General features: G+C 60.5%; 1 protein-coding gene across 2 annotated transcripts in view; it reads left to right on the forward strand.

Annotated features, from left to right (window-relative positions):
* The window catches only part of GRIN2A (glutamate ionotropic receptor NMDA type subunit 2A), a 157,024-nt gene that overhangs the window by 133,565 nt on the left and 7,491 nt on the right, over positions 1-15,968 (forward strand). For both annotated transcript variants that reach the window (XM_060172384.1, XM_060172385.1), the window contains 2 exons: positions 810-970; positions 6,861-7,048. In XM_060172384.1, coding sequence (XP_060028367.1) covers positions 810-970; positions 6,861-7,048 — 349 coding nt within the window. The remainder of the gene's footprint in view (positions 1-809; positions 971-6,860; positions 7,049-15,968) is intronic.

Here is a 15,968-nt window from a genome sequence, read left to right on the forward strand (position 1 = left end):
TTATTTCTATTTTATTCAGTAGGACAGAGAGGCATTGAGAGGGAGGGGAAATAGAGAGGGAGAGAGACAGAGAGACACCGCAGCCCTGCTTCAGCACTCGTGAAGCTTCCCCTGCAGGTGGGGACGGGGGGGGGGTCTCGAACCCGGGTCCTTGTGCACTGTAACATGTGCGCTCAGCCAGGTGGTCACTGCCTGGCCACCAGGGTCATCGCTGAGGCTCAGAGCTACACAATGAATGAATCCCCCACCCCAGGACCATCTTCTTTTTTCTTTTTCCTTTTTTTTTTTTTTAATTTGATGGCACAGAGAGAAATTGAGAGGGAAATGGAGAAAGAGAGGAGAGAGAGAGAGAGAGACCGAGACCTGCAGGACTGTGTCACCACTCCTGAGGCTGACCTCCCCCCTCCTGGCTGACCTCCGTCCTCCCGGCTGACCTCCGTCCTCCCGGCTGACCTACCCCTCCCGGCTGACCTCCGTCCTCCCGGCTGACCTCCGTCCTCCCGGCTGACCTCCGTCCTCCCGGCTGACCTACCCCTCCCGGCTGACCTACCCCTCCCGGCTGACCTCTGTCCTCCTGGCTGACCTACCCCTCCCGGCTGACCTCCGTCCTCCCGGCTGACCTCCCTCCTCCTGGCTGACCTCTGTCCTCCCGGCTGACCTCCGTCCTCCCGGCTGACCTCCCCCCTCCTGGCTGACCTCCGTCCTCCCGGCTGACCTACCCCTCCCGGCTGACCTCCGTCCTCCCGGCTGACCTCCGTCCTCCCGGCTGACCTACTCCTCCCGGCTGACCTCCCCCTTCCCCTCTGCAGTTCCAGAGGCCTCACGACTACTCCCCACCCTTTCGCTTCGGCACGGTGCCTAATGGGAGCACGGAGAGAAACATCCGGAACAACTACCCCTACATGCACCAGTACATGACCAAGTTCAACCAGAAGGGTGTGGAGGACGCCCTGGTCAGCCTCAAGTCGGGGTGAGCGGGCCCGCCCTGGGGTGGGGGGTGCCGGCTGAGCTCCGGGCAGGGCAGCGGTCACGGCGCCCGCAGGCGTGGGGCGTGGGGCGTGGGGAAGGGCCCGGGTGGCCGGGGACGAGGACTTGGGGAGCGGGTCCTGCTCTGTGGGAGCCACACTGGGTCTCCCGTGGGGGGAGCCCTCTGCAGCATCCTCTCTCTCTGCCTCCATACCACGGGGAGAAGGGGTGGCAGCCCCAGCGCCACCTGGGATTGTCACGGGCAGCTCCTGGAGGCTCCTGGGAGGCTGGAGGGCTGCCCGCGTCTTTTTCCTCTGTTCCCACCCCCTCTTTAAATGTTTAAGTTATTATTGAATAGAATCAGAGACATCGAGGGGGGAGGCAGAAAGGGGAGAGACAGTGACACCTGCAGCCCTGCTCCATGGCAGGTGGGGAGCGGGGGCTTGAACCCGGGTCCTGGCTCATAGTAACGGGGCAGCACTGCCCGGCTCTTGTGTTTCTCCTTCCCTTTTCCTTTCTCTCCACCAAACAGAGAAGACTGAGCCTGGGGAGAGGCCCTGACTTCACTCCCCGTTCTCTATAAAAACACGAAATGAAAATGACCTCAGGACCTGGGCCTAAACGGTCTCTAGAAGCCTTGCAGGCAGGCCTGGCAGGAAGGGGAGCCTGGCGCCAGCTCAGTGTGTGCAAGCCCAAGGCCTCAGGTTCAATCCCCAGCCCTCTCTCCCTTACCCTCTCACTGTCTGTCACTAATAAGGGAAAGAAAGGCCTTCGAGATGAAGGCCCAGCTCTAGCTGTGGGCTCATCCAATCACGGGGCTGGGGGTCGTGGGAGATCCCTTAGCGGGTGCTGTGAAGGGGCCGGGTGGCGACGCACCTGGTTGAACGCACACCCTAGAATGTGCAAGACCCGGGTTCGAGCCCCCGGTCCCCACCTGCAGGGGGAAGCTTTACAAGAGGTGGGCCATCTTGTTGTGTATAGGAAAGTACATAAATATTTCAGCACCGAGTGGCCCAGGCATCCAGCTAGCCATCCATGCCACACTGCAGCCAGAATGGTTCACAGTATCACAGAGGGCGGGCGCGCAGGCTCTAGAGCTGCTTGAGACGCAGTCAGCCACTCGCGGCTACAGCGGGTCTCGCTGAGTTCTGGGAGGGAAACCCCACACCTCTCCAGGCCTGGCGCCAGGGAAGTCTGGTCTGCATCCGTGGTGAATGGCAGCTGGCCGGCAAGCCCGTCGGGTTGAAGGAGGCCTTCTAGCCGTCCCACCACAGCCATCCCCCCGTCCTTCCGTATAACCCTGGCCAGGAGTGCATCGGTGTTCTCTCGTAAGGCCTGAGAGACTGACAGACGGCCCCGACGGGTCAAGGCAGAAGAGGGATGAGACAGATCCTACTCAGTACCTCCAATAAACAGAAGGTCTTTTACGAGGCGCCACTGGAAGGGACGCTGCTGATGGTACAGGGACGGGAGCTGAGAGGACCGGCTCCACGGACCCTCTATCCCAGGTGCCCTGACCACTGAGCCTCCCTCCAGTGGGTCTGCTGGCGGCCGGCTCTCCCCCACCAGGCCCCGCCTGTTCTCCTCAGGGTCCCTGGCTTCTCAGCAGCCCTGGGCTCCCTCACTCTGCTGGCTCCAGCCTGAGTGACTGAGCAAGTCTGGCGCAGACTGCGCAACGAGGAGACCCTGCTTGGAGTCTGGCGGGACCCCCCAAACACCCCTCCCACAGGCCACCCAGTCTCTCCCCCACCAAGCACACTCCCTCCTCCTGCCAGACCCTGCCAGTGGCCCTGACATGGGCTTCCAACCACAGGGGTCTGGGGACCCCTCGGGCTCCTCGTCCTGTGGGCAGGGGCCTCGCTCCGTCCTGGTAGTTCCTCCCCCATCGCAGGAGGCTGCGGGCCATGTCCCTTCCGGGCTTCCGTCACAGCAGCTGCTCACATCTGTTTCTCACACCAGTGAGAGTGTCTCTTGGTTCCTCCCAAGCCTGGGATAGTCGCCATTCTCTACCTGCTAGCAAAGAGAGGGTCTTAAAAAAAAAAATATATATATATATATATATATATATATATATATATACATTTTGGGAGTCGGGCTGTAGTGCAGCAGGTTAGGCGCAGGTGGCGCAAATCACAAGGACCGGCATAAGGATCCTGGTTTGAGCCCCCGGCTCCCCACCTGTGAAGCAGGGGAGTCGCTTCACAGGCGGTGAAGCTGGTCTGCAGGTGTCTGTCTTTCTCTCCCCCTCTCTGTCTTCCCCTCCCCCTCTCTGTCTTCCCCTCCTCTCTCCATTTCTCTCTGTCCTATCCAACAACAATATTAACTACAACAGTAAAACAACAAGGGCCACAAAAGGAAATAAATAAATAAATATTTTTAAATGCATTTTATTCATATTCTAAGGACTAAGAAATACAGAGAAACCAGAGCCCTGCTCAGCTGTGGCTGATGGTGGAACCTGGGAACTCAGAGCCTCAGGCAAGGGGGTCTTTTTGTAGAAACATTACTATTACTACTAGTAATAGTAGTGATATTTCCCCCAGAGCCCTGCTCAGCTCTGGCTGGTGGTGGTGCTGGGGGTTGAACCTGGACCCTCAGAGCCTCAGGCAGGAGAGTTTGCAGACTCCTGTGCTTGTCCCCAACCTGACAGTCATTTTTTTAGGGACTGCCCAGCTTGTCGTGGCATTTTATTTACTTATTTCTGCTGTGGCCTGGTCTTCTTTCTATTTATTGATACTTCTGGTCACTATACTCTGTCACTTTGGACAGCTGTGAGTGGCAGACTCAGGCAGGGTCAGGCAGCCGCTCGCAGCAAGGCGGCTTCACTGCACAGCTCACTGCTGTGTCCTGGGCAGATGCAGGTTCAAGGCCAGGCCCCACCACGCTGGCGGGAACTGTGGCACTGTGCTGTCTTTCCCTGTCTCCCTCCACCTCACCGCCTGTCTGCCTCTTTCTCCATCTCTCTCTCTCTCTCTCTCTCTGTCTGTCTGAGAAAGTTAGCTCAGAGCACTGGAACAGAAAGAGCGTGTGAGGCCTGGCGGATGCCTGCCCGTCGCCGCGTGGGCTGTCCCTCTCTTTCTCTTTACGAAGTGAGAGGAGGAGCCATCTTGACCCCCCTCCGCTCCCTGGAGCTCCCAGGCGTCCCAGTGAGCGCTGAGGTGACCAGCAGGGCAGAGCCTCTTCGTCCCCGTCACCGTGCTCGCTGGCTTCTCGGGTGTCCTTCCAGGTCTTCCTCCCCCAGTGCAGATACGGCCTGTCACCCCCACACAGCCACAGAGCTGTCACTCTACCACTTACGGTCAAGGGGGTCTCACACGAGACGGGAGAGGCCAGAGCATCAGCCTTGCAGCGAGCCAGGGCTGCCCTGGCGTCTCAGGCCGGCAAACCCCACAGGGCCCTCGCTCGGCCCCCGTGACAGACCCTCAGGCTGCACAGCACAGCAGGTGCCCTGGAATGTGCCCCACACCAGGTGACCCGTCAGTGACAAGCTCCCCCCGCGAGGAAAAGCACTGTCAACACACACACACACACATACACACACACACACACACACACACGCATGCACACGTGTCCAGAAGGATCGAGAACGCTGCTCCCAGGCTGACTGGGCTCCCCTGATCCAAGGCCAGCGGTGCCCAAGTCACAGGTTCCTTGTCAAAATGCAGGTTTCTACACCCAGCCCTGGGCCTCTGAATCTGCCTTGAACAAGCACCCCCACCCTGGCCCCAACGCTCAGATCAGAGCCTGCTCTCAAAAGGGTTCGACAGACACATTTTATGGAGAGTGAAGCTAGAGGAGGCCCCAGAGCAGGGTGGTGGGACAGGACCTGGGTTGGGGCAGTGCTCTGCAGACAGCTGTCACGGGCAGACAGGTGGACTGGGTGTTGACAGCTGTCCCATGGGCCCTCCTTCCCCGGACGAAGTGGGAAAAACCAAGAGGGAACCAGCCCTCTGCATCACTGGGACCCAGAGCCGCCTTCAGGGCCGGGACAGCTGGAGGGAGACCCAGGGCCGAGCTGCTGGATTTTGCTGCCAGGCCTTGGAGAGCTCGTGGGGGAGAAAGCGTTTCCAGAATCTTCCAGGCGAGTCAGTGAGGACTCAGACCTACACACGGTCTCCCCCTGTGACCTCTGACCCGGTCCCTAGGCCTGAGCGGTGCCAGTGGACACGTGGGTCCTGAGTCCCACCCACCCAACAGAATCCAGGACTCAACAGTCACCCCAGGAGAGGCCAGCGGGGCTGAGATGTGGAGATGGACCCTGACCTAGGGACCCTTGCTCAGCAGAAGCGTCTGGCGTTCCATCGAATTCAGGGGTCACGGTCCCCGAGACTCAGGACACCTGATCTCTGACAGGAGCTTCAAACCGTTAGACGGACGAAGGGGTCTCTCCCACAGCTGGTGCCTGGAAAATTGGACTGAAACGTGCAGACGGGTGAGATCGGACCTCCACATGTCACTGTGCAAACAGGCCCACTCCAGGTGGACCAAAGGCACGACGTCAGGCCAGAAACTACCAGATTCTCAGAAGGAAACACTGGCAGGACACTCCACGATCGTTGCTCCAGAAACATCTGCAGAGACTCAAATCCAACAGCAAGAGAAACACAAACAAACATAATTCACCGGGATTACAGAACTGAAAGGCTTCTGCGCAGCAAAGGGCACCAGGGCACGATGGACTGACGGACTGGCGGACTGGCGTTTTACGGCGCAGGGAGGGTTCACCGTTCCCACGCCCTGGTCACGGTGGGGCCGGCCCTGAGCGCTGGTCACTCTCCTGCCCCATCCAGCTGCCTCCCCCAGAGAGACACATGGGAGGGAAGCCACAGGAGTCTCACGCCTGCACACCAGGAGTCGGGGCCTGGTGGCACATTGGGCAGATACGTGGCAGAACCCTGCGGTGGCCCCTGCCTGCCCGGTGTCCTGAGGTCGCCACTGGCTAGGCAAAGGCTGTGCCCCCACCAACCAGCCGCCTACGCTCTTCCTCTCCTTCCCTCCTCCCTGCCCTCCACCTTGCCCTTTCTCTTCCCATGTCCCTCTTTCCATCCTCCCTCGATGCGTCTTTCTGTCTCTTTTGTTCTCTCTTATTCTCTTCCGTTTCTGTAGCTCTGTCGCCTGGTCTTCCTGTCCTGTCTGTCTGTCTGTCCAGCTCATCTGCTGGCACCGGTCATTACCCACCACATGTCCATCTGTCCACTTACCCACCCGTTTATCTGGGACTGTGTCTCTCAACCTCTCTGTCTTCCTGTTCCACTCGGTGCTTGTGAAACTTTCTCCCTGAGGTGGGGAGCGAAGCCTTGAACCCGGGTCCTTGCACATTGTGACGTGTGCGCTCAACCAGGCGCACCACCACCAGGCCCTCTTTCTTCTTTAAGCCCCACCGGTGCCGTCGGCTAGACTGTGATCTATTAACCGTTCAGTCAAGGAAAATAAAGAGGCCTGTGTCAGGGCGTGTGGGCCTGTGCGTGTGCGTCCCAGACCCAGAGCGAGGGGGCTGTTCACCTGCACGTGGGCTCTGACCCACGCATGACCCATGGTGCCCACGCAGCTCACACTTCCTGGCGCCTCTTGGTCTCTGGGAACCATTACGCAGTGGCGGCCATAAGGGGACAGTAAGGCGTCGTCCCTGCCCTGTCCCCTTCCTGCCCTGAGTCCTCAGGCCCCTCTGGGAGCCCCCCCCCCGCCCCCGTCCGGAGCTCTCTGCAGAGGCTACCATCAGAGGGGCACAAGGAGCCTCGTGTCTGCGCTCAGCTGCTCTGCCGGCGGGAGAGGAAGGCAGTGGGTCTCATCTCAGCACGACAGGCCCCTCTGCGCCCTCTGTGCCCCACCATGCCAGGGGCCGGGCCTATGAGCCCCGCTCCCGCCACGCCCGTGACCTACCCCTGTCCCCGCAGGAAGCTGGACGCTTTCATCTACGACGCGGCCGTGCTCAACTACAAGGCCGGGCGGGACGAGGGCTGCAAGCTGGTGACCATCGGCAGCGGCTACGTCTTTGCCACCACGGGCTACGGCATCGCCCTGCAGAAGGGGTCACCCTGGAAGAGGCAGATCGACCTGGCCCTGCTGCAGTTCGTGGGTGACGGTAAGAGCTCGGTAACATTGCACTTTCTCTCTCTCTGCCTCTCGGTCTCTGTTCCTCCCCCCGACCCCCACGGATCTGCGGGCTGGGCGTGTGAGCCCCCAAAATACCCACCAGGCACCTGCCACATGAGACCACGGCTCTCGAGGCCACTCCTGCTGGAGAGCAGCTCTTGGCTGTGTCGTCCAGGGGTGGGGGCTATTTCTGAGGATGGAGAAGTGTCTGTCTGGTGGGTTCGGCAAAGAGGAGAGAGAGAGTGAGGGGGGGCGCTAGGCAGTGTGAATGCGTGAGGGACTCACCTCATACACCGCAGAACCCTCCTGTCAGGTCGTGTTGGGAAGACCTGCCCACCCTCCCCTCCTCTCAGCCCGGTCCCCCTCCAGTGGCCGCCATGTCCTCCACAGGTTCCGGCCTTTGTGGGAGGCACGTGGAGTTGTGTGAGGAGGGAGAAGAGTTGGGGCCGGACGCCTGTCTCCACGGGGTGAACTGTGCAGAGCGCCGGAGCCGTGTGCCCAGCTGGTCCGGGCACAGCGGGGAGCCGGGAGTGGAGGCCGAGTGAGGGGCAAGTGGGGAGCTGGGGCGGGCTCTCTTCTGACAGGAGACTCTCAGATGTGGTCAGCGGCTGCCAGCAAGGGAGCTCACTAGGCCCGCGCGTTGCTGTCTCTCTCGCAGTGCCAGTTGTCAAGCAGGAAGGCGGTAGCAGCCCCATGCTGGGTGTAGGGCATGCCCCTCTGTGGTGGCCGCACGGCCTGGGGAGGCTGAAGGTCGCTCAGCCACATGTGCGGAGCTCACGGGGTCCGTGTGTGCAGAACTGTCCGCAGGCGGAGTCTTCAGAGGGGCTCCGTGAGGGATGCTCTGCTCACTCTGTTCTCCTGAGGCCTGTGGGGGCCTCTCCTCAGATGCTCCTGGGTGGCGAGGAGGGGCGCTAGTGCGTGTGAGGACCGACTTTGTTGCCGCCTTTACAGTTACTTCTGGGAAAGAGGCTATTTCTCTCAGCTCAGGAGTAGGACACCTGTTGACCTGTTGAGGTTGGTGGAGGACACAGTGAGGGAGAGCATCACAATTTAGTTTTGCAGGGTGCCACCCTCACCATCTCCCTCACTGCCCTCACCATACCACCATCACCACCACTGTCAACATCACTACCATCACCACCACAATCACCACCATCACTATCACCACCATAATCACCACCACCACCACCACTATCACCATCATCGCCATCACCACCATCACCATCACCGCCATCACCACCATAATCACCACCACCACCATCACCATCACCGCCATCACCACCATCACCATCACCGCCACCATCACTATCACCATCACCGCCATCACCACCATCGCCACCACAATCACCATCACCACCACCATCACCACCATCACCACCACCACCATCACCACCACCACCACTATCACCATCATCGCCATCACCACCATCACCATCACCGCCATCACCACCATAATCACCACCACCACCATCACCATCACCGCCATCACCACCATCACCATCACCGCCACCATCACTATCACCATCACCGCCATCACCACCATCGCCACCACAATCACCATCACCACCACCACCATCACCACCACCACCACCATCACTGCCATCATCACCACCACCATCACTATCACCATCACCTCCATCACCACCATTGCCACCACAATCACCATCACCACCACCACCATCACCACCATAATCACCATCACCACCTCCATCACCACCACCACCAACGTCACCACCACCACCAACATCACCATCACTGCCATCATCACCACCACCATCACCACCACAATCACCACCACCACCATAATCACCACCATCACCACCACCACCACCATCACCACCACCAACATAAGTGTCTCCAACATCACATCATCTGTGCTGCCACCTTCATCACGACAGCACTGTCCTCCACCACCACCCTCACCATGGCCACCGCCTGCGTCCTCCTCAGCGCTATCACTTCCACTCCCTCAGCCTGAGGGACTAGCACAGCTGCTCTCGAGTCGGCCACACAGTCAGACCGCTGTCCTCTGGAGGCACTTGGAAGGCCGCAGGGCAGACCCAGGGTGCCGCCTGCCCTAGCAGAGCCCGGAGGTCCGGCAGTGGGTCTGTCCCAGGCAGCCGTCTCCTCAGTGTGTCTCGAGAGGCCATCTGGGGGCAGACGCAGAGAAAGGGATGTTGCTCCGGGGGCATCTTGCGACCTCCCCCCGGAAAGCCGTGTCCAATTCTGAGTGTCTCTCTGGGAGTAAATACACGAATTAGCACAGCAGTATAAATATCTCACTTGTCTGCGTGTCTTCAGCAGAATTAATTATGCTCTAAAATTAGACCTGCCAAGAGCCCAGAGCCGAGCGCTGGCTAGCGTGCGTCCTCGCGTGGAGTGTTTGTCTCTCTGTAGAGCAGCTTCACTGGACGATTACAAGTCTAATGAGTGTCAGAAGTCTTCCTAATGAGCTGTGTAAATAGAATGAGTGTGTTTGATGAGTGGGGAACCTCTTGCGTGAAGCCTGCCGGGCATTTCCCTTGGAGATGATCTTCCTGCAGAGACACGGGGCCGGTCAGGCCTCCCCTTCCTCTCCTGTGTGGTCAGGGCATGTGTTCTGGATGGGGCTGCACACCGGAGGGCTCCGGGACTCTCACACGTGCCGTCACACTGCCGTCAGGAGCTCTCGAGTGAGTGTGCGCATGTGCCTGGGCAGGTGTGGGCTGACAGCAGTGGGCGAGGCAGGGTGAGCGCCTGAGGGTGGGGAAGGACAGGCTGGTCGTGAGGCCAAGTCCGTGAGCCTGGTCTGCTTGCAAGATGGTTTGTTTATGGGTAGATGAGAGAGAGGAGACCAGGGCCCTCCCTGGCACGGGCATCGCCAGGACTCAGACTCGACCGCCGCACAGCACTGGGGCTGCAGGACCCGCCCAGCCTTACAGAGAGTTGCTGACCCGTCACCATTCGGGTGTCAGTGACAGCTGTGCTACAGGAAGCAGCTGGGAGAAAACACCTTGATTCAGCCGGATGGAGTGCCAGCTTCCCTGCAGCCATGTCACCCTGCAACTCTGCAAGCAGTTGTCCTGCAGACCCACCAGCACCAGCACCACCATCACCATCACCATCATCTTCACCACCTCCATCACCACCACCACCACCACCACCACCACCACCACCACCACCACCACCACCACCATCACCACCACCACCACCACCATCACCACCATCACCACCATCACCACCACCATCACCACCATCACTATCACCACCACCACCACCACCACCACCACCACCACCATCACCACCACCACCACCACCACCACCACCACCACCACCATCACCACCACCACCACCACCATCACCATCACCACCACCACCACCACCACCACCATCACCACCACACGCAGACATGACTTAGGGGAAGGGCCAACCTCTGCTGACATTGGAGCTTTGGCACAGCAGCCTTCCAGGGCAGGACTTTGGATCTGGCCAGAGGTCACACTGACCCCTCCCTGGCCTGCCGGCTCAGTGCTGCTCAGGAAATGAGATGTTTCGGGGAATGACCGTGTCAGTCCTTGAGCCCAGACTAGCAATAAAGGGCTTAACTGCTTCTCCACTGGCCTGTGACCAGACAGTCCCATAAAATTAGAATATTAATCTCCTCCTAACTTTAATGAGAGACAGCTCTGGAATAACAACGCAGCAGTAATTACTTCAGAGGCAGAGCAGACCCAGAATGCCCTGGGCAGCGCCAGGCTCCCGCGGCATGAGAGGGCCCAGGGCGAGAGTCCATGGAGGACCCTGGGGCCCGAGCCGCCCTGCTCCTCCTCAGCCCAGCGCAGTGTCGGTAGACACCAGACAGGCAACAAAGCTTCCCTGGGCACAGTGGCCAGCAGAAGCCGTGCCGTGAACGGGGAGGGCTTGCTGGGCTGGGGGTGCCCTGGGTGTCAGCGGGTGGCAGCTGGCCTAGCGGGGACCCCCAGCCCTGCTTCGTGGGGAGAGCCCCCAGCCCTGGTTTTGGAAAGGCAACCGAGCCTGCAGAAGGAAGCACCCTGCTGCCCTGGGTCCCCCAGACTGAGCGCTGCCTCTGCCCTTTCTTGGATGTGGTGCCAGGACCCGGCCGCAACTGGGGCAGCTTCTCAGGGACCATCAGCATCTTCTAGCCTTTATTTGCCGGCAGGCCAGAGCTGAGGCTCACTGCTCCTGGAGGCCACTCCTTCCTTTCTGAGATGTTTTTATTTGACAGGACAGAAATACAGAGGGAGAGAGACAGAGAGACACCACCACAGCTGGTGAAGCTTCACCTTGCACGTGGGGGCTGGGGCCTCGAACCCACATCCTCACTCATGGTAATGTGTGTGCTCAACCAAGTGTGCCACCGCCCGGCCATCCCAGAACATTTTCTGTTCTTGAGGAGAGAGAGTGCTGAGGCAAGGGGTCAGGGTGCTGCATCTGGTTAGGCAAGGACCGGGTTCAAGCCTCTGGTCCCCACCTTTACGAGTGGTGAAGCAGGGCTGCCGGTATCTCTCTCCTCCTTCCCTCAGTTTCTCTCTATCTCTAACCAATAACATGTAAATAAATTTAAAAAAATTGTTTAAAGAGTAGACACCTCAGCATACTCTAGCATCTCTGGAGCTGCCCCGGTGCTGACCACGGTGCCCCATGCAGTGCCGGGGCTCGAACCCAGGCCCTTGAGCATGCTGACGGCCAAGTTCTCTCCCGGCCCCCATGATGCTTTTCTTTAAAAACGTGTCCTGCCGGGCACAGGTGCTGCAGCTGTTCCCACCTGCAGACAGCCACAGCCTTCTCCTGAGCGACGACAAGGGCACCAGACTAGCCGGGAGGGACAAGGGCACCAGACTAGCCGGGAGGATGACAAGGGCACCAGTCTAGCCGGGAGGATGACAAAGGCACCAGACTAGCCGGGAGGATGACAAGGGCACCAGACTAGCCGGGAGGATGACAAGGGCACCAGTCTAGCCGGGAGGATGACAAGGGCACCAGTCTAGCCGGGAGGGACAAGGGCACCAGTCTAGCCGGGAGGATGACAAGGGCACCAGACTAGCCGGGAGGATGACAAGGGCACCAGACTAGCCGGGAGGGACAAGGGCACCAGTCTAGCCGGGAGGGACAAGGGCACCAGTCTAGCCGGGAGGGACAAGGGAACCAGACTAGCCGGGAGGGACAAGGGCACCAGTCTAGCTGGGAGGGACAAGGGCACCAGTCTAACTGGGAGGATGACAAGGGCACCAGACTAGTCGGGAGGGACAAGGGCACCAGTCTAGCCGGGAGGATGACAAGGGCACCAGACTAGCCGGGAGGGACAAGGGCACCAGTCTAGCCGGGAGGGACAAGGGCACCAGTCTAGCCGGGAGGATGACAAGGGCACCAGTCTAGCCGGGAGGATGACAAGGGCACCAGACTAGCCGGGAGGGACAAGGGCACCAGTCTAGCCGGGAGGATGACAAGGGCACCAGACTAGCCGGGAGGGACAAGGGCACCAGTCTAGCCAGGAGGATGACAAGGGAACCAGACTAGCTGGGAGGGACAAGGGCACCAGTCTAGCCGGGAGGGACAAGGGCACCAGACTAGCCGGGAGGGACAAGGGCACAGACTAGCCGGGAGGGACAAGGGCACCAGTCTAGCTGGGAGGGACAAGGGCATCAGTCTAGCTGGGAGGATGACAAGGGCACCAGACTAGTCGGGAGGGACAAGGGCACCAGTCTAGCCGGGAGGATGACAAGGGCACCAGACTAGCCGGGAGGGACAAGGGCACCAGTCTAGCCGGGAGGATGACAAGGGCACCAGTCTAGCCGGGAGGATGACAAGGGCACCAGTCTAGCCGGGAGGATGACAAGGGCACCAGACTAGCCGGGAGGATGACAAGGGCACCAGTCTAGCCGGGAGGATGACAAGGGCACCAGTCTAGCCGGGAGGGACAAGGGCACCAGTCTAGCCGGGAGGATGACAAGGGCACCAGACTAGCCGGGAGGATGACAAGGGCACCAGACTAGCCGGGAGGGACAAGGGCACCAGTCTAGCCGGGAGGGACAAGGGCACCAGTCTAGCCGGGAGGGACAAGGGAACCAGACTAGCCGGGAGGGACAAGGGCACCAGTCTAGCTGGGAGGGACAAGGGCACCAGTCTAACTGGGAGGATGACAAGGGCACCAGACTAGTCGGGAGGGACAAGGGCACCAGTCTAGCCGGGAGGATGACAAGGGCACCAGACTAGCCGGGAGGGACAAGGGCACCAGTCTAGCCGGGAGGGACAAGGGCACCAGTCTAGCCGGGAGGATGACAAGGGCACCAGTCTAGCCGGGAGGATGACAAGGGCACCAGACTAGCCGGGAGGGACAAGGGCACCAGTCTAGCCGGGAGGATGACAAGGGCACCAGACTAGCCGGGAGGGACAAGGGCACCAGTCTAGCCAGGAGGATGACAAGGGAACCAGACTAGCCGGGAGGGACAAGGGCACCAGTCTAGCCGGGAGGGACAAGGGCACCAGACTAGCCGGGAGGGACAAGGGCACCAGACTAGCCGGGAGGGACAAGGGCACCAGTCTAGCTGGGAGGGACAAGGGCATCAGTCTAGCTGGGAGGATGACAAGGGCACCAGACTAGTCGGGAGGGACAAGGGCACCAGTCTAGCCGGGAGGATGACAAGGGCACCAGACTAGCCGGGAGGGACAAGGGCACCAGTCTAGCCGGGAGGATGACAAGGGCACCAGACTAGCCGGGAGGATGACAAGGGCACCAGACTAGCCGGGAGGGACAAGGGCACCAGTCTAGCCGGGAGGGACAAGGGCACCAGTCTAGCCGGGAGGGACAAGGGAACCAGACTAGCCGGGAGGGACAAGGGCACCAGTCTAGCTGGGAGGGACAAGGGCACCAGTCTAACTGGGAGGATGACAAGGGCACCAGACTAGTCGGGAGGGACAAGGGCACCAGTCTAGCCGGGAGGATGACAAGGGCACCAGACTAGCCGGGAGGGACAAGGGCACCAGTCTAGCCGGGAGGGACAAGGGCACCAGTCTAGCCGGGAGGATGACAAGGGCACCAGTCTAGCCGGGAGGATGACAAGGGCACCAGACTAGCCGGGAGGGACAAGGGCACCAGTCTAGCCGGGAGGATGACAAGGGCACCAGACTAGCCGGGAGGGACAAGGGCACCAGTCTAGCCAGGAGGATGACAAGGGAACCAGACTAGCCGGGAGGGACAAGGGCACCAGTCTAGCCGGGAGGGACAAGGGCACCAGACTAGCCGGGAGGGACAAGGGCACCAGACTAGCCGGGAGGGACAAGGGCACCAGTCTAGCTGGGAGGGACAAGGGCATCAGTCTAGCTGGGAGGATGACAAGGGCACCAGACTAGTCGGGAGGGACAAGGGCACCAGTCTAGCCGGGAGGATGACAAGGGCACCAGACTAGCCGGGAGGGACAAGGGCACCAGTCTAGCCGGGAGGATGACAAGGGCACCAGTCTAGCCGGGAGGATGACAAGGGCACCAGTCTAGCCGGGAGGATGACAAGGGCACCAGTCTAGCCGGGAGGGACAAGGGCACCAGTCTAGCTGGGAGGATGACAAGGGCACCAGACTAGCCGGGAGGATGACAAGGGCACCAGACTAGCCGGGAGGGACAAGGGCACCAGTCTAGCCGGGAGGGACAAGGGCACCAGTCTAGCCGGGAGGGACAAGGGAACCAGACTAGCCGGGAGGGACAAGGGCACCAGTCTAGCTGGGAGGGACAAGGGCACCAGTCTAACTGGGAGGATGACAAGGGCACCAGACTAGTCGGGAGGGACAAGGGCACCAGTCTAGCCGGGAGGATGACAAGGGCACCAGACTAGCCGGGAGGGACAAGGGCACCAGTCTAGCCGGGAGGGACAAGGGCACCAGTCTAGCCGGGAGGATGACAAGGGCACCAGTCTAGCCGGGAGGATGACAAGGGCACCAGACTAGCCGGGAGGGACAAGGGCACCAGTCTAGCCGGGAGGATGACAAGGGCACCAGACTAGCCGGGAGGGACAAGGGCACCAGTCTAGCCAGGAGGATGACAAGGGAACCAGACTAGCTGGGAGGGACAAGGGCACCAGTCTAGCCGGGAGGGACAAGGGCACCAGACTAGCCGGGAGGGACAAGGGCACAGACTAGCCGGAGGGACAAGGGCACCAGTCTAGCTGGGAGGGACAAGGGCATCAGTCTAGCTGGGAGGATGACAAGGGCACCAGACTAGTCGGGAGGGACAAGGGCACCAGTCTAGCCGGGAGGATGACAAGGGCACCAGACTAGCCGGGAGGGACAAGGGCACCAGTCTAGCCGGGAGGATGACAAGGGCACCAGTCTAGCCGGGAGGATGACAAGGGCACCAGTCTAGCCGGGAGGATGACAAGGGCACCAGTCTAGCCGGGAGGGACAAGGGCACCAGTCTAGCTGGGAGGATGACAAGGGCACCAGACTAGCCGGGAGGATGACAAGGGCACCAGTCTAGCCGGGAGGGACAAGGGAACCAGACTAGCCGGGAGGGACAAGGGCACCAGTCTAGCTGGGAGGGACAAGGGCACCAGTCTAACTGGGAGGATGACAAGGGCACCAGACTAGTCGGGAGGGACAAGGGCACCAGTCTAGCCGGGAGGATGACAAGGGCACCAGACTAGCCGGGAGGGACAAGGGCACCAGTCTAGCCCGGAGGGACAAGGGCACCAGTCTAGCCAGGAGGATGACAAGGGCACCAGACTAGCCGGGAGGGACAAGGGCACTAGTCTAGCCGGGAGGGACAAGGGCACCAGACTAGCCGGGAGGGACAAGGGCACCAGTCTAGCCGGGAGGATGACAAGGGCACCAGTCTAGCCGGGAGGATGACAAGGGCACCAGACTAGCCGGGAGGGACAAGGGCACCAGTCTAGCCAGGAGGATGACAAGGGAACCAGACTA

The sequence above is a fragment of the Erinaceus europaeus genome, chromosome 15 (assembly GCF_950295315.1).
Source record: "Erinaceus europaeus chromosome 15, mEriEur2.1, whole genome shotgun sequence".
In the NCBI taxonomy this organism is placed as follows: Eukaryota; Metazoa; Chordata; class Mammalia; order Eulipotyphla; family Erinaceidae; genus Erinaceus; species Erinaceus europaeus.